Below are 26,213 nucleotides of genomic sequence, written 5' to 3'. Positions count from 1 at the left end.
TAAAATCTGGTTAGGCAATAAACATCTACTGAGGATTTTCCATTATAGTAACCGCAACTTAATGAATATTTTCTGTTTACTACATGTCTAGTATTAAAATATTATCATCCTAATGTTACAGAAGGTTTCTGGGTTAAAAATAACAATCTACAAACTCTGATTTTTTTTCATCAAAAAGTTGATTTTGAAAATGGAGCCAGGGACTGGGAACTGATAGAATTATTTTCCTTTCTTCATGCATTTCTTGGAGTTTTTAGAACCCATAGATAGGAAGAATGAACCAAGCTACATTGGCCCTTCTTTCTGTTGCTTCCTCCCCATCCTGCTTAGAGAAGGTAAAGAGGGTTAGGGAGCTGAGGTGGCTGTAAATGTTAAAACAAAAACATTTCTGTGGTGATAAAATAAGGGCTTCTCCTGTAGCCACACCTAATACTTTCCTACAGCATGTAATAGCGGTGACTGTCAGTCTTTATTATTGAATGCTGACTATACTCTAGATTCCAGGAAGGTTTTTTACTCCCTGTGATGTATGAGGGTGTAGGAAATAGTTTTCCATGTTTCTTCATAATCTGAACATCTACTCCACAGTTAGGTGTAAACATTCCATGTGGTTTCTGTCCTGCCTATGACTGCAGTATGCACGACACCTAAGAGAACCTGAACTCCACACAGTGTGTGACCAGCCATCTCCTGGGAGGGAATGTCTGCTCCGAAGGACTGGGCGGAATTTCGTCTTGTAAAAGTAAAATTTTGTCATTGTAAAAGATGAATGGGGATAACAGAACAATATAAACCCCAAAACTTTCAAGTAGGACATGACTAAGCACACAAGCAGTTTGGTGGCAGAACATTTAGACTGTGGTTCTTGACAGGGCTAAGTGATTGGATAAGAGAGATGTTGTTAAGTTAAATGATTCACCCATTCCCAGTAGAATAAATGGTGTTAATCTGCATTCTCATGAAAACTTCAGGCATACTTAAATTGGAGTGAGATTGGGACTGCAGTATATAGCATTTACACACAGACTATCTTTAGGATAGATAGATAGATAGATAGATAGATAGATAGATAGATAGATAGATAGATAGATAGATAGATAGATAGATAGATAGATAGATAAAAGCCAGATAGATAGATAAAGGTGGCATAATCACCACAGGAATGGGTTCATGCTGAAAAACAAACTCAAAACAAATAAGACAGAACTCTCCCATTCTACTGAAAGAAGTTCTAGATTATCTTAATTTTGTACCTAAGTTCTGAATATGGTGGTGTATTCCTAACAACCTTTGTCTTTTACTTAGGCCAAGTACACAGAATAGAAATAATGCTGCAAGAGAAATAGAACTGTCTTGGGATTACTAATAACAAAAGAAAAAAGAGAAATAAGAGATGCTATCCATGGTCTCTGTGTATTCAGAATGTACTTTTCTTATCTAGAAAAACAAAAGTAACATGTCCTGTGGGCATATTTAAAAACACTAGGCAATTCATAGTCATTCCTTTTGGCAAAATGCCCCTGGCATGATGGAACAAAAAATTTCCTGGCTCAAAATTTTCTTATTGAAGGAGTTAGCAGAATGCTGCTCTTCCTTTTGATGTACTTAAAATCAAATTCAGTTCTGCAGGTCCCAATATGCTCCAACTGCTTTCATATGATAGAATGAGTAAAACAGACTAAAAGTAACCAGGCAGGAGATTTTACTAAGTTAAAATCTAGTAGGAAGCATTTTCAAGACCAGTTAGATCAGCAGAATTTCAAAATACTAATCTGTATGCAGTGAAGCCTCAATATAAAAAGCTTATGTGTTCATAATTTACATATAAACATATCATTATGTTCATAAATCTTTACATATTGAGACTTCAGGGCAGAAAACATATCTATGTATAGCTTCTGCAGTGACTCTGGGAGACTGTTAGTTTCATAAAGATGCTTTAGAAAAAGGTGTTTTATGCAAATTTTCGTTTTTAGTTTAAACTTTTGTAAGCAGGTAACTGCAATTAGAAATTATTGCTTCCTCTCTTGAGGTTGTTGAACTTGTGCAAGAAGGAAGAAACACCTCTATAATCTATAACAGAAGGGCTTAAAATAATTCTGTCAGAAATTCTCATTCCTGCAAGCAGGAGCTAGAGAAGGATCAATTAATAATTTATAGATTATATTCTGTAAATCCTCCAGTCCCAGTTTGTCATGGTAAGAAATAGTTTATATCAGTTGATAAGGAAATAAAAGGGGCAAGAACCAACAAAAGAGAGGGCAGAAAAGGTCAGATATTTACATACTAATCTTTTGCCTTTCTCTTCACTCAGTGGAAGATTATACACTCAGTTTTTCCCCCTGCTTTTGGAAGGGCATTTTAAAAATCACTCTCTGCTCCCTCCCTGTCTGCCCCCCACGCACAGACTTGTAAGATTGGTTTTTTTCAACTGCTTTGTCTTTGTATTGAAGGTTGAGATGTGAAGTTTCTATTTCCTCATGTTCCAGAATTTTATTCTCTCTTTCTTTTATTATTCTTTCTTTTTTTTCCTTATGCTTTATTACATCACACTCATTCATACTGTAGGTATTTTTCAAATTCATTCATCTATATTTTCTATGAGTATTAGAGTTTCTATTTTGCTTTATAGCTTTTTTGCTTTTGTTTTGAACACTAACTTCCCTTTAATGAGGATTTAAATAAAATTATATTAAACACTTTAGATTTAAAAATGTAAAAAGTAGGACATAGGCTTCTTGCAACACCTCATGGTAGGGTTTGAGTCATCTTTCAGTCATGTGATGAGACTAATAGGGGAAATTACCCGAAAACATCAGAAAACTTTTGCATTTGCTTGTCAACATTTTTCAGTTCTGCAGGAAAAGCAGCTGTTACACCTAGAGTTTAATCAGGGTGCCTTGACCACATTTTCTATTTATTACTTATTACTTTTTATGCTACCTTTGTCACCCACAGATCAGTCTGTGATACTTTTGGCCACTTCAGGCGGTTCTGGGTGGATTTTCCATTGTTGGGACTTGCAGTCCTGTTTGTAAGAGAAAAAAAAGCTAGGAGAAAATATAGTCAGAGAAATAATATTGTTCATATGCTTCCTTTGTTCTCTTAAGAGCTACTTGAGTAAGGATAAACAGAATTAAAAATTCCTTTTCTCAAGGTATCAGATTATTAGGTGTACTCAATATTTGCTGCAAAATGAAAACTATGAATCCAGAACATTCTAAGTCCTTCAGAACTTGAATAGAACTACAGCATTCAATGCTAGCTTTTTCATGGATATAATTTTTTAAATGTTTGATTTAATAGCAACAATATATAATGCATTATATATTGTTGCTATTTAATAGCAACAGTATATAATGCTTGTCATCCCACATTGATCCTTACTTGTGACAGGATGATTTGTTAGACAGGATAATAAGGTATAACAAATATAAACATGGCAGTAGAAAGGCCCTGTAATCCATTCCAGAACTGTGTGTACAAAATTTTGCACACCACCAACAGCAATACAATTACTATTGTACTGAGTCACTATTAGCTGTGTGTTTCTAATGCAACCTTCATAAACTTAACTAATTGTAGACTGTATTAGCCCATGCTTTATTGTTTCTGTCTATGAATTCTTCAGTTAATTAATTTTTTAACTGCTTCAAATAGACTAGAATTGTAAGTGTAAAAATCTGATCCCCCAGAAAATATAAATAATACATGATGAATAGATGGTACTCACTATATTTAGACCAACAGAGAGTGTGGAAACAAAATGCAAATCAGTTTAATTAGAAAGCAGCCTGTCAGATCAGAAGACAGCTTAAACTGAGTCCAAGACTATTTCTCTGAATCTAATGTTATTTAAGTTGTTGTTGTTAAATATTTATATGCAGTGTAATGTTGAAAATATCCCCAAAAGATTACAGAATGCACTTACACTTCCCCAGGCTCTTGTGGACTAATCACTTCCTTCTTCCATCTGACTGAAGCAACATGTCAAGAATAGGGTTTTGCAGAACTCCAGCATAATCAGGATGGTCTGAAATGATGTGACTTAGGCCCCTGAATGCACAAGAGAGTAAAAAAGAGTTTGTTTTCCTTTCTTTATGCTTCCTGTATAGTCCAGTGCAAACACAGTTTACCTCCTAGCACAAAACACCATCCTATTCTAAGCATAGATGATAAATGCACAAGTCCTTACAATTTAAATACTTTGAGGATGGCTCTTCACACCTTTTATTTTTGAATAAAGGAAAATATACTTTTGTAATTAGCAGTTCTTTCTATGTTCTCTACTGGCACAGCAGCTCTTTGTTATAAGCTTCATTCTCAGGATAAGTTGTAGATATTTGAAGAAAAGAAATTGAAAGTAAAAAGAATTTGAAGAAATATAGAATAAGTTAGAAGAAATTAAAAAAAAAAGTGTACATATTTTTCAACAGTTTTAAGACTATAAAGCATCTTATCCATGCATTTCTTGAGCTCCTCACAGCTGATCACAGTGCATTAAATAGTTAAACAGGCAGCATCTCTCTAGCGGATACAGAGGATTTTTTCCAAAGGTAAAAAGTTAATGAAAATGTATTTTATTACTCAGTTGAAAGAAACCCCAAAATCTATAGCCAGTAAGTAGCATTATTATGATAGAGAGAAAAAGAGGAGAGATACATTATAGAATTGCATTCATATCAACTGAAAGAGGGGATGCCATGCCTTTTCATCTACTCTTTTTCTTCCTTTCCTGAGATTTCTTAACCACTTTAATGAAGAGTCTTTTGTTCCTGTTTTCAAAGGACAAGAAAAATGATGGCTTTGTTCTCTACTTAAACATTGCACAAGTCTTAACAGAGAAAGCACTTCGAACTGACATGATTTACTCTCTAACATCCAGAAAATAAAAGCTTTCTTCATTGCCATTATTCAATTATCAGTGTACATTTTAAAATACCCATTGAGAAGCCCTTATGCACAATGTAAAGAAAAAGAGAACAGATTACACACAAAGATATGACACAAGCCTTTGAACTATCCCTTGAAATATTGAAATGTTCAAAAGCTACAAAATTATCATGTCATTTTAAAATAATGGATTATGAGAAAGAAATACATCAAAATATGAGAATATACATCCCTGATATCCAAACACCCTGAATATTATCCTTCTGAATTCTTGCTACCTGGTACTGTTAATACGTAAGTGCATGCTGAAAGGTATTTTAAGTGCCTGAAAATCTATCAAATAAAGACTTTTGTGGGTTGGTCCTGAAGCATAAATTGTTTCTCCCTCATTTAATAAAATGACAGGAGAAAGTATTCATTAAATATCAGAACTTTTATTAGCTTTCTGGTAGCAAGCTATGAAACAACAGCCTGTAGATTTACATATATTAAACTAAATCTAATGAAGCCCATTTAAAAACTTATCAGGAAAAAATTGGAAAAGTTAAAAGAAGAATACTCTTTGGCTGAGTATAATATTTGGGCATGAAGAACTTTGAGACCATGGGACTAAATGTGATAGGAATTGTTGCATCAAGTGACCTGGCTTACTGGTAACACCAGTTGGATCAAGTTTTCTGGATATATATTGGTGTGAGCAAGCAGGTTTGTATTTATGTGACCAGTGTGATGGTGTCAAGAAGCAAATGGCTTTTTGACTGATATTATGGCTGTTAAAGATATAGTTTTCATGAGTTATTATTTCTTCTTATTTGGAATAACTAATATTTCATGTAATATATTCCATGCGATATTTCTTCCCTGTGTTCTCTTCAGGTTCTCCATATAGAGACAAGATCACTATAGCAATTCTTCAGCTGCAGGAAGAAGGCAAGCTCCACATGATGAAAGAGAAATGGTGGAGAGGCAATGGTTGCCCAGAAGAGGAAAGTAAAGAGGCCAGTGCTTTGGGAGTTCAAAATATTGGAGGAATCTTCATCGTGCTGGCAGCAGGATTGGTGCTTTCTGTCTTTGTGGCAGTTGGGGAGTTTTTGTATAAATCAAAAAAAAATGCCCAGTTGGAAAAGGTAAATATTGACATTACCTGCTTATTTTATATTTATGGTCTATTTAAATAATACTTTAAACATTTTGTGATGTTTAGTGAAGTGTAGGTGATGCATATTTATTGTTTATTCTTATAGTAAAGTATTTGTATAACAAAGGATGACAGCAAAATATCTAAAGTTTTACATTTACAGCTTTTAATTTTTTTCAATGTGTTTAATTGTAGCCAGATTTCAGGACAAGTGACTATTTCTCCTCTTATTCAAGCCTGAAAAAAGACAGCTTTTTACTCCTGGAAGTTCACTGCAGTTAATTTTATGGATGAAGAAGAAATCTGAAACTGTAATGGGAAACAAATTAATCTCCTACAGATAATTCTGATTTTCAAAAGACAAACTCTCTGTAGCTCAAAGTCGGAGTCTAAAAATGTCTCTATAGAAATGTTTTTTATAAGAGTTTATACTTACAAAGTTGTCCTGGTAACATCTGGAAAAGATTACATCAACATGATTCTTTTTTTGGTGGGTTTACTACTGATATGATGTCCTGTAATTTCAAACTGACCCAATATTGAAAATCCTATTGTTAACTTGCTGTGTACTTACAATTTATACAACCAGAATACTGTAAATGTGCTAAGACTAATAATATATTGAAAAATTTGTAGCTGAAATTATCATTTTTTGCATAATAATTAAATAAATATTTATATATGTATGTGCCCATGTCTAAACCTAAAATAAAATAGTTTATTTTATTGCAGTGGCAAAATCTGAATGTTAAACATTGAGAGAAACTGTTGGATTTTGCTAGGTCTTTTTGATTTTTACTTTTGAGGAGATTGTGACCTATGATAATTTTTAAATTTATGTTTAGAAAAGTAATTTAATACAATCAGTAGTAAATCCAAAAGATATATTTATATTGGTATTTTTCCAGATGATGCTAGTAAGCTTTTGTAACTTGAGTCATTACTCAGAAAATTTACTATTTGTTTTCGCTTCTTTTGAGGCAACTTTTTGGTACTCAAATTTCCTGTTATAAATATATTGTTAAGAATTTTTTTCCAACACACACTAAGGCAGTGTGAGGCTTCAAGGTCCTAAACACTGTTTGAACATGGGTACATTCATTTAATTGTTGAAGGACCCTTTAGGTCCTCTTCTTTACAATACTGCAGGCTAATTCCTTCTGTTAACAGACTCTTGGAATGTTATGTTTCTGAAATGAATTTGTAAGGAATAATAATACTGGTTACCTAAGAAACCCATGTAAATATCAATAATTTTATCCATTCCTAAAATGGATATGGATCTCATATGAACATCAGTAAAATTTGGTTTAGCTTTTCTGGACTTTTAGTACACACTCAATTAAAAAATAGGACTGCTTTGATAATAATTTTGTTACATGAGTTCATTGTTTTACAGGGTGTAAATACATATGTGACAAGAGCAGCATGTTGGTAGTTGAGTATGAGGGGAAGCAAACAGAAACGTTCTAAATAAGGATTAGTGTCCTTTAAGTTCTTCAGATTTGGGCAGGGGGTGGGGGGGTGGGGAGAAAGAGTTTGTGTATGTTTGTTTGGTTTGATTTTTTTTTTAATTTTTCTTTTGTGTTTGTTTTTTTTTTTTTTTTTCACTCTTTTGCTCATTAGTGTTGAATAGATATAGCAATGACTGGAGGAATGTGACCTTCCAAAAGCATCTGTACCAGAAATGTTTAATAATCAAGTATTTAGATACTTTTAAATGTTAGGAATAAATCTGAAACAGCTGAGTTGAGTTGAGTCAGGCTTCTCTCCTTTATCTCCTCCTTGCCTCCAATCACTTACCTGCCATCTCCTCCCTGCTGCTCCCACATACCTTGATATCAGCAAAACATTGACATTTCACTGAAGTTTTATTTATGGAATGAACTCCAGGCAAAGATGATGCTTGCATCCCTACACATGGCCAACCCCAGCATCTCCTCACCCACTTTTCTTGCAGCACCCAAAGACTTTTAGAAAACATCTTCTTTCAACCTCTCCAGGAATAGCAGATCCCCTTTGCCTAGGAGAGAGAGCAACAGCAGCCTAGGGTGAGATAAGAAATCCTGTCATTTCTCCCCAGTCTCTGCAAGTCCCTGCAGAGATGAGTAAACAATGCAAATAGTGCTGCCTTGGATATCCTGTGGGGCTAGAGGAGGCACCTGCAACAGTTTGGTAACATTTGTGGTTTCATCCCTTAGGAATCAGAGCATCATTCTGGCATAGGTTTGTCAGTATTTCCAAAGAGGGAAGATCAAAGGTCATATTAAGAGCCAAGGAAACAAAATGAATCAGATAACTTCAGCTGCTGAGTATATGGGGTGTCCCAAGATATAAGTGTATGAGTGTTTGCTTTGTAATGTGCACCAAATATTCATTTTCACTTCCAGCAGAGAGGCAAGGCAGATTGAAATTGTATAATATAGATATGGGGGTTTAGAATTTTTTATGTCATCCTGATCTTGGAGCTTACACATGAACAGAGATATTGTTTGGTGTGAACCTATTTGGAGGAGTGAAATCTTGAAAGGAATCAAGCTCAGAAAAACAGCAGATAAAATGGTGTTATTCACTAAAATAAAAAATGTTGCATCTTGTAAGAAAAGATGGCTCAAAACATCCATGCCCCTGATGTGTTTAAAAGTCAGAAAGAAACATGACACTCCTGAGACTTTCTGTGAAACAGATGACTTTATGCCACCACAACACTTTCCAGACAGAGGGAAATTCCTCTCTTATTGACACCTATCAAAAGCAAAGATAAGCCTGGATGTTATCAAAGTTAGACTGCCAGTCACTGGCACTTACTAAAGCTAGCTTGCTTGAAAAATAAGTATCCTAAATTACAACCTATTTTCTAGAAAATCCAGTCATAATGAATGTGAAAACAGCCATTCAAAACTCATTGAGCCTTCAGCAGGAAGGAACTGGGTATGCCTGTGTAAAAATAGCACATGTATATTATATTAATTTTGAATTATTAAGTACTTCAAATAATGTGAATCAAGACACACACCTTAACTATTTGTTAAGAGAAGAGGTCACACACTTCTTATAGTAAAAAGTACTAGATTCAATCTCAACATGTACTGAAACAGCAAGTATACAGCCAACAAAGTATATCTGGAGTTACCTAATCTAATAATAACATAAGCATCAATTACATTAACCTCTCTGAAATAGTTTTTTATTTACAATTTATTATAAAAGCAATAAAAACAATAAGTACGTTAATACTTGTTTATATTTCACATACATTTACAGGGAAGACAAAAGCTATTGAACTTTTCATGTTAAATAATTTACTGCTCAGCTGCACAATTGAGTTGAGAAAGATCAGTGTGAGATAATTTATCTCACAAGACACAATGACTGAGCTCTTGGCAGAGCTGGGCCCAGAGCAGAGATCACTAGCTAGGAATATACACGTGTTACATACAGAACTGTTTTGCTTACAACTGCAGATTCCACAGAACAAGAAATTCTGAATGCTGAGCTGTGACCTGTATATGAGACTAACTATCTCTTTGGAGATGGCACAAATTTATCTGGATGACTCTTGCCTGAAATGAATTGAATACAATAATTTAAAATGCTTTCTGCAAAATGTTCAAAACATGTTTTTATAATGTAAGGATAGCAGGAACAAGACTTTCTGATCCTAACTGGCTCAAAAATTCATGCAGCTTTAATGAGCTGCAGAGTGTTTAGGTTATGGTACAATTTGATATGAGGCAAAATTAAATGTGGTTTTGCTATGATTGCTAGTAATTCTGAGTTTTCTACCTCACATGCATTTTTTAATAATGCCATAACCTGGTGTGTGTTTTGGACTGGATAACTCTTCTAGTCTTGCCTAATACATAGTCTCACTGTTTCCTTCAGAGAAAGTGCTGGGAATGGCAGAGCACATATTCTTGTCTATGGCAGTATGTTGATATTCCAGTTAGTGTTGTGGGAAAGGGTAGGAGAAGATGGTAGGTCAGAGATTGACCTGACTGTATTCTTCCAGAGAAACCACAAGATGGTGCTTTCTAATTTCTGAGAGGGAAATTTAATTGTCACTTTTTAATAAAATTGATGCTGCAATGCTTACCTATTGTTTAATTGCAGCCTTTCTGAAAATGCTAAAGGCTTGTATTATTTCCCATTGTTTATGATACAAACATCTAATTATGTCATCTACTTGGAAACATGTTATTATCAGACCTTTTTTATCTAGCCAATCTTGACAATAAATGCTCAGTCATTTGCATTTTATAATTGCTTTTGCTGCTGAATGACCTGCTCCCTTATTTTAACAGGCACTCAGAGGGCAGTGAGTAAGCAAGGTTAGAAACAGAAGCCATTTAAAACAATTACTGTGTCTTTTCTCTCTTTTTTTTTTTTTAATTGATGTGCATCAATGCATTATGGGTTTATGTCCATTTCACACATTTAGTTTTGTATTGCTCATATTATTATCGGAAATGCCAGGGAATACATTGACCTTGAAAACCATTAATATTTAGCACAATATATTGATGATTCTCAGTTTGAGAATTTATTGACCTTTCCTTTGATTTTGTGTGTTCAGGGCTTTTTTCTAAGTATCCTCTGAGATTATTTCCATTTTCATACCACCCTTACACAGTGATTAGATACTACTGTAAGAGTCAGCTGTGTGATAGAAGCTACATGCGCACTGCTGAACACATTAGAATGAAATTCACAGTATTGATGAAGGCAGTGCCATGGATAAATAGACCTTGCTTGTTGTCACCATTGTAAATTGTTGTCCTTGTGCTTATCCTGGAGAGGGTTTCTTTGGAGAGGGTGACATTGACTGGAGAAGCTATCTGCAAACCTGGTTTTATTGGGGTGGTCCCACACTCTTCTCAAGAGGCAAGGAGGGGCCAAGAGCTGATAGGTTGAAACAGCTGCTGCACTGTGACCATATGAAGTTACTTGCAATCCTGATTTTGCTTTTCTCAAATATGATTTAAGTTTTCTCAGTTTGTTTATGTGGAGTCAGTGTAAATGCTATCAAGAGTTTATTTTCCAAGGTCCCTTTAGGATCTATTTGTACTAGGATAAATTTCATTCATTATGTCTTACAATGCTGCTTTTTAGAATTCATGTCAACCAAGTGCAAATATATAGCTTTTCCTATGTGTTAATGACTTACAGAAATAATTTAATAATTACTGAAATATTTTGATGCTTCTCTGTCAGCAAGATGTGTAGAAAGTCAGTATTTTAATATTTGTTTAAATTGTTATCTCACCAGCAGTGCAAAATCAAATTTCAATTGTTTTATATGAAAAACTGAAAAGCTTTTAAAATCCTTCTTATTTTATCATAATATTTTATGCTGTGTTGATTTAGAATTTTTTTCCAAATTTTACTAAATTAATTGTCACTTAAGTACTTTTCTTCACTTATACAAAAAAATGCAGTTTTGCTGGAGTTCAAAAATATTCCTAACAGTTTAATATCAAAAGTCTTTGAATTTGGGACAGCAATTTAGAATAGTTTTGGAACAATACCAAAGTAAATCTCAGCCTAGTGATTTTTTTCCAGGGGGAGACGAGTTCAAAAGATTTTAAAGTTGAAAAGCCTGTTCCTCAGGCTACAGGAAACAAAAGAATGTGGACATTCTTGGTAAATTGAAGTAAAAGCTTTGGGATTTATATCCCAAGTAGCTTTTATGTGAACTCCAGTCAGTGATGTAGGTCTGGATTTTTGTGTCACATTTTTTAATGGAGTAACCCCAGAAATTGTACTTTTGGCTGCAAAAAGCAGTGGCTAGAACAGGTCATGGAAGAAAATGTTTTTCCAACATTAGAACACTGCACTCTGCAGATATGCTGTTGGAAAATTAGGAGCTTCTATCATCATGTAGTTCCCTGAGCACTGTATGAGCATGTACAAACTTGTATGGTTAATTTGTGTGTGTGTGTAGGTGTAGAGATTACGTGAATTTTGGATATTATTTTAATTAAATACCCTCTTGAAAACCATGTAAGTACATATTAGAGAATATTTTCTAAGGGGAGGAATTATTATAAAAGCCAACAAAACAAAACAAACCTCCCCAAAACCAAAATCCAATCCACATCTCCAAACATCTTAACAGAAGAAAAAAAGAAGAAGAAAAAAAATGGAAAAATACAAGTTACCAGCTGTAGCTTTTTAAAGTAATTTGCAAACAATAAAATACTAAAACCAAGAATTCTATTTGGATTTTTGATTGCAGCTCAACCACTATCTATTTGGTAGTGGACCTTTTTTTTCTCTGAGGCATTTTTAATGTCTTAATTTGTGTCTTTCAAAAAACAACTGAAAATATACGAGTGTTTGTAAAGCTGATAAATACTCAAGTACACAAGTTCAGGAAGTTCACTATAGTTCCATATAGAACTATATGGAAAGATCAAAGATCAGATCTTAAATTTTTATGGAATATTTTAAGTTTGACAAGAATTTGCAGTTGGATAAAAAAACTTTGGAAACGTCTAAATGTTGTTTCCTTTACACCAAATATGGTTCACCTTCACTTATCAATAGAAAGAAGAAACACATTATATGATTATTTTATCCTCTGATAAAAATATTTTTTCATTCCAGTGGAAAAAATGTCAGATCATAAAGCATTTGTGTCTTTCTTTTTCATTATTTTCCTATAAATATTACTTTAGCATATATTATTTAAATATAAAACATTAAACTTTTGATTTTTAATTGATCAGCTATGCTATAATTAAATGTAGTATCAAATACAGTATAGTTCAGCTGATTTATTTGCTTTGAATTTTATATAGATCAGCAAAATAACAACAAGCATTTCCTACTACCTTTTAGATTGAGAAAATGTCCTTGATTGTCAGATGAAACCATATAATTGCAGAGAAATGGGTGCTAAATATTTTGTTATTATGTACTGCAACTTGGCTGTAACAGTGTTTCCAAAACAGTAGAAAACCTTGGCATTAAGTTAATTCTAACAGTCTCTCTCTGTTCAATATGATTTGAGGCCATGCCAAATTTCTCATTGAGTTCATACTATCACACTGAACTATAAAACTAGTATAAATTTTTACAGTGAATAAAGTACAGAGGACTTAATCTGAGCAAACTCTGAAAAAAATGCTGTTTAGAATTCAGGTAAGAAAGGTTATATTTATTTTCTAAAACATCTCTGTAAAATTAACTATTTATTTTCAAATCATGTTATACAAAACATTTTAATCCAAACAGATTGGTACTACACAGCATTCATTACATATCATCATCACTTCTTTCACCATGTTTGGTGATCAACAAACCTGACATTCCTTTGACAAAAAGAATGAATTTAGAGGTAGGATCAAAGATGATTCAACAGGTGAATGACCCTTCACATCCTGTGGCTGAGAGTGCCAGGTCTCTGGGAGTTGACTCAGCACAACCAGGATCTCCTCTGCTGAAAGGCAGAAAAATATCTGCACAGATGTAATTGCAAAATACACACCTGTTAACATTGCAATGGTTATGGTTCTAAACCAGTTAGGCAATGCCATATATTCTGTTATTTATTTTCTCAGTGACAGCTACATGGCTGAAGTACTATTAATTGATCTCAGTCCTTGTTAAACACCTGCCAGTCTTGTGCAGCCATTGCCCAGGGACACGAGACAGCAGTGCTGTGTTCTAGAAGAAGGTCTGGACTGGTGTCACAAGATTTATATCAGTAGAAATTATTGCCTCTGACTGACACAGTAATGACAAATAGCACTTGTTGCCACTCTGAGTTTGAAAACACAGACCCAAACCTAGAGAAATGTGAGACTGTCAGCCTTTCCTCAAAGAGGTTGAACTGAAAAATGAGGATAGAAGATACCTTCTGAGTGCTTGCCTTTGCCTGTCCAACACAACACCTCTCTCCCTGGGGTTAAATTGCCATCACCCCCCTATTTCAGCCAGGCACTGGAAGCTCAAAATGACTGCACAGTCCTGGTCTGACAATGGAGTAGGACTGTGTATCATCTGCGTGTCGATGACACCACAGCCCAAATTATTTCATTATCTCCTCAGTGGCCTCATATACATGTTGAAAGGAGAGATGACAGGATGAAACCTTGTGGAATCCTGCATGAGAGAGAGCCCTCGGGGCTGGTGAGCAATTGCCCTATGACATCCTCTGGGATTTCTCTGAGAGGAAAGAGTGGAACCACACAAGTGCAATCCCTTCTGCCCCAGCCTAGGTCCACAGGTGAGTCAGAAAAACATCATGGTCAGTGTGATGGCCAGAAAGGCTGCTGGCAGAGCCAAACAAAACCACTTTGAAAAAAGCTTTCTGCACTAATAGAAGCTCCCCATCAACCACAGGAAGAAGGGTAGCTGTCAGGGTGGAAACAAGGAAAATAGTTTCAGAAGACTTTAAATGAACTTAAGTGTTTCTTTCCTGGAAGTCTCTGTCATCCACCAGAGTGAATTTTGTTCTGTTAGGAAATAAATTTTCGAATTTGAGAGTGGCAGAACTGTTCTTTCATGAGTGTTTTTTTTTTTGGTTTGTTTGTTTTATATGTTTTTGTTTTTTTTTTTTTTTTGACACCAGTTGATAATTTATTTAAGGCAAGCTAAAATTTTATTGTCCCACAGGGAGACACAATAGGCACAAGAAGTGGCCTGCAGTGGGGTCCTGTGTGTCATCTGAGTTCTTCTCATAACTCTAAAACTCAGCGAGAAAGGAATTTTCAGCCTGGAGAAAATTGTTTCAGTGTTGTTTTGTTATAGGAAGGGTCAGTCCCATCAGACTTTTTTTGATCCTCTCTGTCAAATAGCTACTAAAGTCCTTGAAACCACCAGCATTCAGTTACAAGGTGAAGGCCCTCATGCTTCATCAAGCTGTCTGGAACTACTCTACTGGTGGTGATTTTGTAGATACTATGGTGAACACAAAGCTTTACCTATGGAATTAAAATTTTCTCTTTGCTTGATATTATTGTCTTCATTTGAGTGGGCAGTGAAATTTCTGTTTCATACAAGTGACATATATTTTTGTCTATAATATATTTTGGTCTGAAAATAACTTCCTAAAATGGTTGCTTGTTCCATTTCCACCAAAACCCCAAATAATTGCTTAATCTAAAACTGAGAATATACTGGTGATTTGTTCAGGTAATTGCTGTGAATTTAATCTGGAGTGTACTTGTGCTTTATACTTGCTATGGATTTAAACTGTACTGCATCAGAAAAGCCAGAAGGAAAATATTTGTGATGTTACTATATTATGCATATATAGATATGTATAATATGCACATGTGCAACTTTGATCTACAATCATACTTAAGAATAGGTATATAACTAAACAACCTAAAAATCTGATCATTACATGTACCCTTCAACTTTGAAATGATTGTACTCCAACTACTGTGATATATGATTTCACTTTTTCTGAGGTTATTTTCTCTTTAATTATTCATCTCTTTGTGATCCTAAGCCAACATTTTGATAGAATTTGTTTTTCTGCCTAGAGGGTTTAAGATTGACAGGTTTTCCACACACATATTTAAAATCCCTGAAGGAGTGGCATAGAAATCAGAAAGTGATTAGGAAGGAGAGTCAGGGTAGGACTGTGCATTCATTCTCACCTAACTTCAAGACAAAAACCAGTTTGATTGCTATGTCCTCCTGGATGCTAGAACAGTGACCCATAACACAACAAGACAATACAGGGCTATTGCTGTTACTGCTTTAAGATAATTAAACAAGTCTTCAAATGATGTCTGACAGACAAGACTGAAAGTAATGACCTTATCAGTAAATCTTAGATCCTTCTGTTGAATGCTGACAGTCATCTTTATATTATCTGCCTCAAAGAAGGGAAAAAAATAAAACACCAATTGGAGATTTTTTAAAAATTAAAACACACTGACTATTAATCACTTAAATCAGAATGTTTAGAGTGGTGCAGGCATGCTGTTCTCTCTTCCTGTTGCTCTTTGTAGGCTGTTAAAAGAAAAATCTATGGTAATAGTCTCATAATTATGTGTCTAACTGATGCTATTATGATTTCTAATTAGCTTTCTAAATTCCCATAAAGCAAAATAATGAAAGAGGTGTAAGTATTATCTACCTTTTATATTAATACACTTGTGCAAAGCCACGGGTTTTTTTCTCATGCAGAAAAGTCATGCATAATCTGTCTAATAAGCAGTGGTAACATTTTGCAAAATTCTCATCTTGATTCTCCATGACTTGTGAGATGTCAGCTGTGGCAAAGAATATCAGAGGTGTCAGTTACTTCTTTATTTGTCTTAAGGAGATGAACTTTTTTAAGAATTGTTTTGTTTTCAAAGGGTAAGAACTACGGTTCTGTTTAAAATGATCTTTTGTACACTTTTTTGGTAATGTTTTATCATGCTATGCTGCAACAAAACAGATGCACTTATGGGCACTATGGTTTAGAGAGCTGTATTCTCTTGCAGTCCTTAAATTCTTCTAGCATTTGGTTATATCTAAGATGACTTGGAGGCAGCATTTACTTTCTGGTAGCGTTTAAGAAGACAACTTAAGATTTTGTAAGGGTTAGTGAGAAATCGATAATAACTGATGCTCTTGTAACATGCCTGCAGTGTAGAAGGTAAGTTGGGAGCAAGAGGTTATTTTCTTTGAATTAAGTGGAGAGTCTTGTAATATATACTAAAAAAAGTGCTCAATTCCATGATGGAGAACAGTTTTGAAATGTAGCCCTTCAGTTCTGTAAATGTTATGCTGTTTTCCCTTAGCAATTGAATAACAAGGATCAAGACATCGGAGTATCTTTTCTAAAATTGTATCTGAAAATGTCTTTTATCTGTCACAAAAAAAAAATATTCTAGAGGTACTTCCTGTTTTTATGTCTTACTATTCAAAAAATTGCATCCTAACACTGAAAGAACACAAAGTTTAACGGTATAGAAAATGGAGACTACAGAGATTGGAATTGAAATTAGACCAAAAAAATTATTTTCAATTTAAAAAGTAAACTATAAATACTTTCTAAAATTTATTGAATATTACTTTTTTAGTATGCGTTAAAACTCTTCCCTGTATTTTTCAAATAGGACCCAAAGAAGAAAAAAGATCTGAATCACAAACTCTTACATAGCCTTGAAATTATATTTTTAAAATACATACTATTTCAGTGAGTAAAATTTGAAACAAACAAACAAGCAGAAGATATGTAACAATACTCCTAATCAGAAACAATATTTTTATTAATGTATGCACGTACAAGATCACATTAAAATTTAGAAAAAATATTTTGAAAACATAGGATGGAAGAGTATATAAAATAACTCTCTCAAAGTTATGTTACCTGCTTTATTAAGACTTTCAGTAATTAAAACATTTCCCTTTTAATGAGTTTTCATATCCAGGTAAAATTCTCAGATTAAATGTGTTGTCAAATTTTTTGAGATATCATTTTCAGGGTATTTCAGAATGTTGACATGTATCTTCTCACCTCTTGGATGTTGGTTGTAATCCATTTTCTACTGATATTACCTAAAAATTTATACCCTTTGCAGATTTTTGCAAAGCTTTTGGTAGATTGATTAATCTAGAAAAGGATATGTTCTAATTTGGCACTGTCCTAGATGCCTTGGCAAAAAAAAAGACAAAGAACACAATCTTGAAAGTTTTTAGAGCTAATGCATCATTTTAAAATTTAGGAGGATTTTGTTCCTCAGAATCTTTTAGCTAGGTCTTGAATTCCAGAGGTAAGAGCCATATCATGGCTACAAGTGGTGCAGCACTGAGTCACACCATTTACTTCTTAATGCATTCCCTATGAAATTCCTGAGTTATATGCTAGGTTCCTCACATAGTGGAAATGCCAAGATCTTCAAGCCTTAGCAATTTAGCCTGTAAGCCATTAGGGAATACTAAATTAAATCTTGCCCTTTAAAAATATTTCAGGGTTAATTTCAATTTCAGAATCATAATGGCAGTTTTGATGTTAAGCAACAGCACTTTATCAGAAAAAAGGGATAATCTAAGAGAATTGAATATTTTCCTTCAAAGTATAGCAGGATAAGGAGGTACAGTTTTCTTCTTTCTACACAATGGTCAGCAAAGATACCTTATGCATTAAGATCTGACATATGCATTCAGATCATTCAATCAGAAATTTTAGCCACTTCATTCCAAAGGAAGCTGTCTTGAATGTCAACCCAGTGCACATTGCAGAGCTCGCTTCAGCCAGAAATGCCAAATTTCGCCTCTGAAGGACGTAAATTTGATTCTGAACCAGAGAAATATCCCTTCTTTTCCTCTGGATTCACAACTTAAACTTTTCTTAGTTGTAGGTGGTAAAATCATTTCTACTGTAAGTTGAGTGGGCATTATTCCTTTATTTCAAACTCAGCAGGAGAAAGAAATGCTTCAAAGGAAGTGTATCACACCCAGAGCTAGATTATAGTTTCCTTTGCTTCCTACCTGCCCATTTCCTTATTCATGCAAAGGATGGGGGAAAAGGACATTTGTTCAGGCTTTGTTGGATTCATGCTCCGCTCTAATTCCTAATTAAGACAACTCATATTTGCACACTTCTGCACAAAATGGAATTTTATGTATAACCATTGAAGTTCTCACTGAAACAGGAGCTACTACTGAAGCCCTTCCTTTGCTGCTGTGTGCTCTCATTCCTAGTCTACAGAACAGCTCATGTTTTCCCTGTCTCCCTTTCTCTCTCTATGCCTCTGTTAACTGCTACCAAGCCAAGTGGAACAGGATCAGTAGGCAGCAACTGCAAGTGACCTACAGGTCTAATGCCTGTAGGTTATAGCTGTTTACTGAGACACAGGCTTAAATCTCTCTGGCAGAATATGCTATTCTATTGACACTCTTGAATGTGACTTATGTTCAGCTCTAATTCTCCAGCTGCTGGCTGGCTGCACTGAAGAAAAGGGTATCTGCCCCGTATTCTTTAGCAGTCGCCACACTTTTAAAGGATCTTGGCTTTTTAGGTCCTTTCAGAGCATACCTATTGGATTGATAACCATGCATGGAATGAGAATCCTAATAGGATCCACACCTAAGCCAAGCACCAGTGTGTTTCACAGAACTTCTGCTATTGCCAAATGACAGAGCTGTAAAATTTAATGGGGAAAGCTGAGTGCCTTACTGCTTTCAGCCTTGGAGGCTGGAGGCTGAATGAAGACTTTTATGTATACAGCTTCAATCTAGGTTCTCAATGAACTAGGTTGGGTGCGATGTTTGAATATTATCTGGATCTAATCTCCAAGCTTCAGGTTTGTATGAGTAATGAAGATATAACAGTTCAGAAATAAAACAGGGTTTTTATTTGAAAGCCAAATGAGGCAATTATATATTGACTACCACTAATCAAACAAAATCAAAAATTGGTCATGAGATAGAGTAATTCTAGGTGATTTGACTTTTTTGGTTCTTGTTTGATATGTTGTTTGTTTTTATTTGTTCATTTGCCTTTTTTCCCCTAATCATGTCCCTGACCTGGAAATTAGTTATTAAGAGAGAAAAATGCAAAGGGTTGGACCACCCCTCAAATTTTCTTTGGCTGAGAGCAATTGTCAGAGGCTTGGCTTAACACCTCAGCTTCTGGGATGGGTTATTTAGTTAGTATATTTCTCCATTAGCTGGAAAATGTTTAGGTTAAACTATGATGCAGAACCCAAAAGTAAGACATTTTTCCCTTACTCCCATATGTCATTTGATACTGCAGTTCTTGCTCTGAGAGAAGGTTAATTGCTTAGTACACAATTAACAGTTGAGAATTCAGTCAGACTAAAGGAATAGGGAGATTTTATTTTACTTTTCAAATTGCTTGCACTGCAAACTGGAAAAAGGGCTTTGAGGATTTGATGTAAACATGTTAATAAACTTTTTTTAATAGTATATTTTTCATGAAGATCAATGAAACTGAATTGCTGGTTTCCTTTTTTTTTGCAAACGCATAATCCATAAATGATGATCAGTAGGGGTAAAAGTGTTTATACACAGAAGATATTGTAAATTATGGAGTAAATATCAGTTTACAGTAATAGATCTGGATTTTAACAGTATTTAAAGAAGAATTCAGGTAAACTCCCTATACTAAAACTTCATGTTTTTGTGGAAGAACTCTCACTTTTGTCTCATAGAAATGCAATTATCATTTTGAAATATGACTAAGGAGATTCTACTGAATGCCGAACAGATATGTAACATTCAGATATTGTACTGTAAAGCTAACATGTTGACAGAAAATCTGCTTGAAGTAGTTTTATGTAAAATATGCATCCAGACTTAGTACCTGCCAGAAAAACAATTGTACAGGCAAGGTGATTTTTACACTGTTTGATAAGTAATTTTAATTATTATTAAATAATAATATTCATATATAGTGATGCATATAATAAGGCCAGCAATTTGTTTTGAGCTTCAGACTGGAGCAAAAAAAAAATGACAAGTGTGTGCCAGTACAGTGAATCTGCTTCTAGACATTGCAGTTAGTAATGTCTTACAGCTGTTTCTTTTTCTTGTTCCTCTATTTCCTTCTGTAGAGGTCCTTCTGTAGTGCCATGGTAGAGGAGCTAAGGATGTCTCTGAAGTGTCAGCGTCGGTTAAAACATAAGCCACAGGCCCCTGTTATTGTGAAAACAGAAGAAGTTATCAACATGCACACATTTAACGACAGAAGGTTGCCAGGCAAAGAAACCATGGCATAGAGCTGGGAAGCCAAATACCCCAAGCACAAACTGTCGTCTTTTTTCCAAACAACCTTGCGAGAATGTTTCCTGTGGAAATATGCAACAAGTGCAAAATAAAATGAGTTACCTCATGCCGCTGTGTCTATGAACTAGAGACTCTGTGATCTCAGCAGTTGCAATGGCCAGACTCGAATCACAAGCATCATGGATCAACCAAGTTATGCAGGGTTACACTGTTTGTCATGGGTTTCCACCATTCTGAATGAATGAATGTTCCATGTGAGTTTTGTGGCTGGTTTCAAATGCAGTCTCAGTGAGAAGTGACAGGTTCCTTTTGAAGTTCAACAGTTGCCAGAAAAGGGAGAATAAATGCCCAAGATGATACAAACCACAGGAGTCTAGTAAAAGGAATATCTCAGAACTGTAGTGGAACAAGAAACATATGTTCTTCTGAACTTCCCAGCACAGAAAAGTTGGTAACTGCTGGTAGACTGAAACTGCCATCTGGACAAGGTGATATGATCTTTCTGGATGGAATAAATGTTAAAAGTGAAGAAAGATGAATCCCATGAATAGAAGAATAAATATGAGGATGCTCACCTGCTTTTTTTTTTGACACTTTGTGACAATGAACTAAGTAAATAAATAATAATTACAAAAAAAAAATCTGGGTTGGAACTTTGATCTAAAAACCAACAAAAATATTTCCAGAATTTTGACCCAATTTTTAGATGAATGAAACTTTCCTTAGTACAAAGGAATGTATCTTACAAACTTTAAACATAAGCAATTGATTTTCTTTTCTATAATTGTGAAAAGAGGGAGGGGGGTGGGAAGCAGTGTATTTCACACATGGAGGGCTTGCATTTTAGCCTGAATGGGTTTTGAAACACTTGTTCCTGCTACTAATTGAACTCAATGGAGCCTGTGCGATTCTCGCTAATGTTGGAAGAGGGATGGGTCACCTAACAGAAGTGAATGTCAAGAACTTAAAGGAGAACTGCATTTTTCAATACAGTCACAGTACTAAATGAACAATATTCTTGAGCAGTTTTTTTTTTCCCAAAAAAAAAAAAAATGTTCAGGTTAATTTGTGGAAATGCAAGATTTCTATGAAAATAGTTTTTGTATGGAAATTTTTGTAATACTTTTTATCAACTAAATAAGAACATGTGTTACCGTCAGGGGTGTGATGCCAAGCATGAGTGGTAGTGCGTGCGCACCACCAACGTTTGGTGAAAACTATTTTTATCATGAAAAAGGAATCTTAGAAGAGACATATTTTCAAGTTATATAATATAAAAAAAATAGGTGCACTACCACCACTGCTTACCATGCTACACCCCTGGCTTCCACTAAGCTGATAACATGTTGTCATGAACAATTGTGTGTAAATGGTAAAAGACACAGACCTCTTGACCACATTGTGATAGAAGTTAATATGCACTCAGTTTGCTGTTTGAATCCAATGCACAAAATTAAAAAAAAAAAGAAAAAAAAAGAAAGCATTAAATTTATGTCAGTTTTAGTTGGTTTGGTTTTGCTGAGTGATTTGAGCAACATATGTGCAGTACTTTGTGTCAGTACTGATACTTAGCTTCAGCTTAGTGCCCTATCCTGATGATTCTTGCCACTAAATTTGTGACAAGAGAGTTGGCTGGGATTTCTGGCAGAAGCCACTGCAGCACATTGTGATAATATTTGCAGGATTTGGCTCTTAGCTGCTTCAAAGCTAACTTATATGTCCTGACTGTGGTGAGTTCCTGGACATAGCATTTTGAAATCTTGCCCTAAAGATGCTGAATCTTGCACCTCTGTCTACTGTAAATTTATTTGTTTCTCAACAAGAAATGTATAGTATGGACTATGTAGGAAAGTTATGTGGGCCAAAAATATTATTAAGATAGTCTTTATATGGAAAAAAAAAAAAGACTTTAACCCCCAAAACCAAATAATCATAGATAATAAATCATTGGTTGAGTAAAGATGATGGCACAGAAATACAAGATATATAATCCAAACTGTAGAAATTATATAATGAAATTTGGGGGTAAATGGGAGGTTTGTGTCTACTACCCAGTTATCATAAATCTTCATAGAGATTGAGCTGGCCATTTCCATTGTGAGCAGGGACTGAGAAAGCAAATTCTCTTATATTTGTGAGTTTCATCCCCATTTATGTGATAACAAAGAACAGGTTATCTTTGTCTGAAGTATAAAGAGGATAAAAACACTTTCAGCAATTTTTCTGGAAATGAGTAAACGTACATAATTTATATTTAAGTTAATTCTTTAAAACACAAAGGGGAAAAGAGTTACTGTCATAACACAATGAAAACTCCTAATTATGATGGCTTGGAATGGAAAAAATTGGCTATTGCATTTGATTGATGATTTACAATAAAATTTGTAAAATCATGTAATAAAATGCTGTATTATATTCAAACACACCGTTCTTTTCTCCGTTGAGGATGTTGAAATAAGCAGGATTTCATTCTCACCTCGATGCTTAAGACTAAGTCTCATTAAGCTTTTTGTGAGCCAAAGTAACAGTGAGTGCAGAATATGTCCAAAATATTTTATTGGGTCAAAGTTCCCCAAGGAACAAAACTTCTATCATGCAGGTAGTATAGCTTAATTAAGATTTTGGTCAGAATTTCAGCCTTCCATTATTGAGGGAAATATGCAAAATAACAGGAGATTTGTATTAAAGATCAAGACTAGAAATGCATGGCTCCACAGATTCACAGTAGTATAATGGGTTTTTTTCAAAAATCATACACTAACTCATGTTGTTACTCTGTTGTACATTAGTAATTATTTCTGCATTAAGACATTTACAGAAAATTGACTAATAAAGACCTGACCCACAAAAGAGTGGAAAATACTACTGATAGTTTTGTACTTGAAAAAGACCAATTTCTTTAAATTTCTTCAAAAGCTTCATTTTCTTTGTAGTGCTGCAAAAAAAGTCCTCAATTCTGAAGAAAAACTCTTTGTATGGAAAGGCCTATGAAAGGCTTATCCCAACATTCAGAAATTTTCATGCTGTGTAAGTTTCTGTACTGTCATTAAAACTGATGGAACTTCCCAGCAAAAATCAAAAGACGATCTGGCCCACGAAGATTCAGAATCCATATATAACTGCTTTATCTGGTCTCATAAAACAGCTTCATTAGTCTGCTGATTTCTCAGGACAGGATGATGGGTGCTTCTCTGACCTTAAATGTCACTCTAAAGAAGAATTTTAAAGCAGTTATAGCACAGTGAAATGACGCTGCCTGGTGGATGACAATTGGAGGTAAAAATTGAACAGGACTTTTTTCCCCCGTGTCTGTTTCAATGAAAATAGACATCTTTTAGACACAAAAAACACACTATTTATATCTTCAGGTTGCCTCAGCATGGTTGTATAGCAATAGATAACTAGAAATAAAAGGAGAAAACCCCTTTTATGTTGTTTATAAATGTTATTTGTGGAGGACTGGCAGTGAAAATAATGAGCCAGATGGTTGGATGAAATCAAGAGATCTCTGATGCTTTACAGTGAATGAGGATTTGCCCAATTATAGACATCAGCAGGCCTTTTTAATGGTATTCCCCTTTTATATAAACAGAAGTACAGACATATACAGGGAGTATCTGGCAGATTTTATATGTGATATTTCTTTCTGAAATTTCTGTCTCAATTTTCAGTTGGAGAATTCAGTATAGATTTGAAATAACCTTTTTTTTAATTTTATTCTTACTTGAGGCTCTGTTCATTAATCTTTCTTGATTTCATCCATAGAGCATTCACAACCCCCAAAATAACGCAGTTTAGTCCCACTACACTAACTTGTTAATATTTCACAATTGAAAAAACATACTTTATCAGGGAAGAAAACATACTGTGCCAAAATCCAAAGCCACAATAGGAGAAATGCCCTAATATTCTACTAAATAAAAATGTTTTCAGGGAAAAGGGATAATGAGCAGAGGTAATATCATACTAAGATGTAAAACATTATGCTACAAAAGAATGTTTTATTGCTTTGATATTAAGGATATTAGAAAAATGGGAAGCACTTCAGACACAACTTCACTTAGTCTCCAAATACATCAAAAAACACAAATAGGATAACTGAAATACTCCTTTGAAAGAAGTGTTAGAACTACCATTTAAGGGAATGAATGTTTTATCCAACACAGCCCCAAATGTGTACAGATATAATATTTAAGGCAGAACTAGGTGTACAGAAACGATTGTTTTTCTGTCAGAATTTCAAGGATGTATTGGAAAACAAAGGGTCGCTGAGGTTGGCTTCTCTTCCTTAGAAGATCATTGATTTCCAACCTCAAACATGCTAGTGTCCTGTTCTGTTCCAGTCTTACCTCTCTGCCTTCCTACAAGCATCTCAGACAGTATGAAATTTATTTTCAAAGCCCTTTTCTTCTGGCCTTCCTTTAAAAATAGTTCTAATTAAAAAGGAAGTTACTCAAACACCTCATCTCCCCAGTTTGTATCCACCAGGATAAAAACATTAGCTTTTCATGTGACTGTAATCTAATTGTCTTTATTTTCATTTTCTACTCTTCTCTGTCCCCTGCCTGTGTTATCTTCTCCTGTTGTTCTTGTACTTGCCTAGACTGTAAGCTCTTAGGGGGCAGGGAATCTGTCTTTGATTTGTTCTATGTAGCACCATGAACTATGGAGCTATATAAATAATAAAAAATGTAGATCTTCTTAAATGATGTTTGAAGTGATAGTGATCTGATTGACTGCCAGTCTAGTAATGCATTGTTTTAGCTCATTGCTTGAAATCCTAATCACTGCAGCAATAGAATAATCAAAAAATAAAAATCATAAAACCAACCCAAAGGGGCTATCACACTGACTCATCTTACTGGAATTTTCCCTACATGGTTTGGGGTATAGGATGATAATGTCGTGTTCACATATCTTCTATAATGGTTTAAATATTTATTCTGCTATGTTAGATTTTTTTTTTTTTTTTTAATAAGTAGGTTAACACAGACATACAGGATGAGCTTTGGAATGAGAATTTTGATTGGTCAAAGTCTGGAAAAGTTTTTGATTGGTCAAAGTTTGGAAAAGTTATGATTAAGACATTGGTTAAGTTGCGCACCAGGAACCTTTCATTCTTTCATTGTTTCAACCCCCTTAGACAACAAGCCTCTCATTGCTGAAATCTATAGCAATCCTATTTTGCTAATAATTTTATGGATATCATTAGAAATTTTCTATAAAATATAGTTCTAAAGAAAATTAAATAAATACTTCCTTTTGCTTCTATTCCAGAACACTGTCTTTCTATGACTGCTAGAATGAAAAAATGTGAATTCAAGAAAAATGAAATATAAATGAAAGGAAACAACACATATGGTCTTGAGGACAAATTTATCAGCTTTCCCTTCTACCTTTTTCTTCTTCAAGGTGTGACACTGTGTATCATTGAACTTAGCTCTTCTGAATATTGAAGTGTATACTGACAATTATACAG

General features: G+C 34.5%; 1 protein-coding gene across 1 annotated transcript in view; it reads left to right on the top strand.

The window, feature by feature from the left end:
• GRIK2 (glutamate ionotropic receptor kainate type subunit 2) overlaps positions 1 to 22,210 on the top strand; it is a 347,786-nt gene extending 325,576 nt beyond the window's left edge. The window contains exons 16-17 of the mRNA XM_050972903.1: positions 5,770 to 6,020; positions 20,563 to 22,210. Coding sequence (XP_050828860.1) covers positions 5,770 to 6,020; positions 20,563 to 20,727 — 416 coding nt within the window. The 3' untranslated portion in view covers positions 20,728 to 22,210. The remainder of the gene's footprint in view (positions 1 to 5,769; positions 6,021 to 20,562) is intronic.
• Positions 22,211 to 26,213: the final 4,003 nt, after the last annotated feature.

This window comes from Serinus canaria, chromosome 3 (assembly GCF_022539315.1).
Source record: "Serinus canaria isolate serCan28SL12 chromosome 3, serCan2020, whole genome shotgun sequence".
Taxonomy (NCBI): Eukaryota; Metazoa; Chordata; class Aves; order Passeriformes; family Fringillidae; genus Serinus; species Serinus canaria.
The sequence above is the reverse complement of the archived record's forward strand: the minus strand, read 5'-3'. Positions and strand labels throughout refer to the sequence as shown.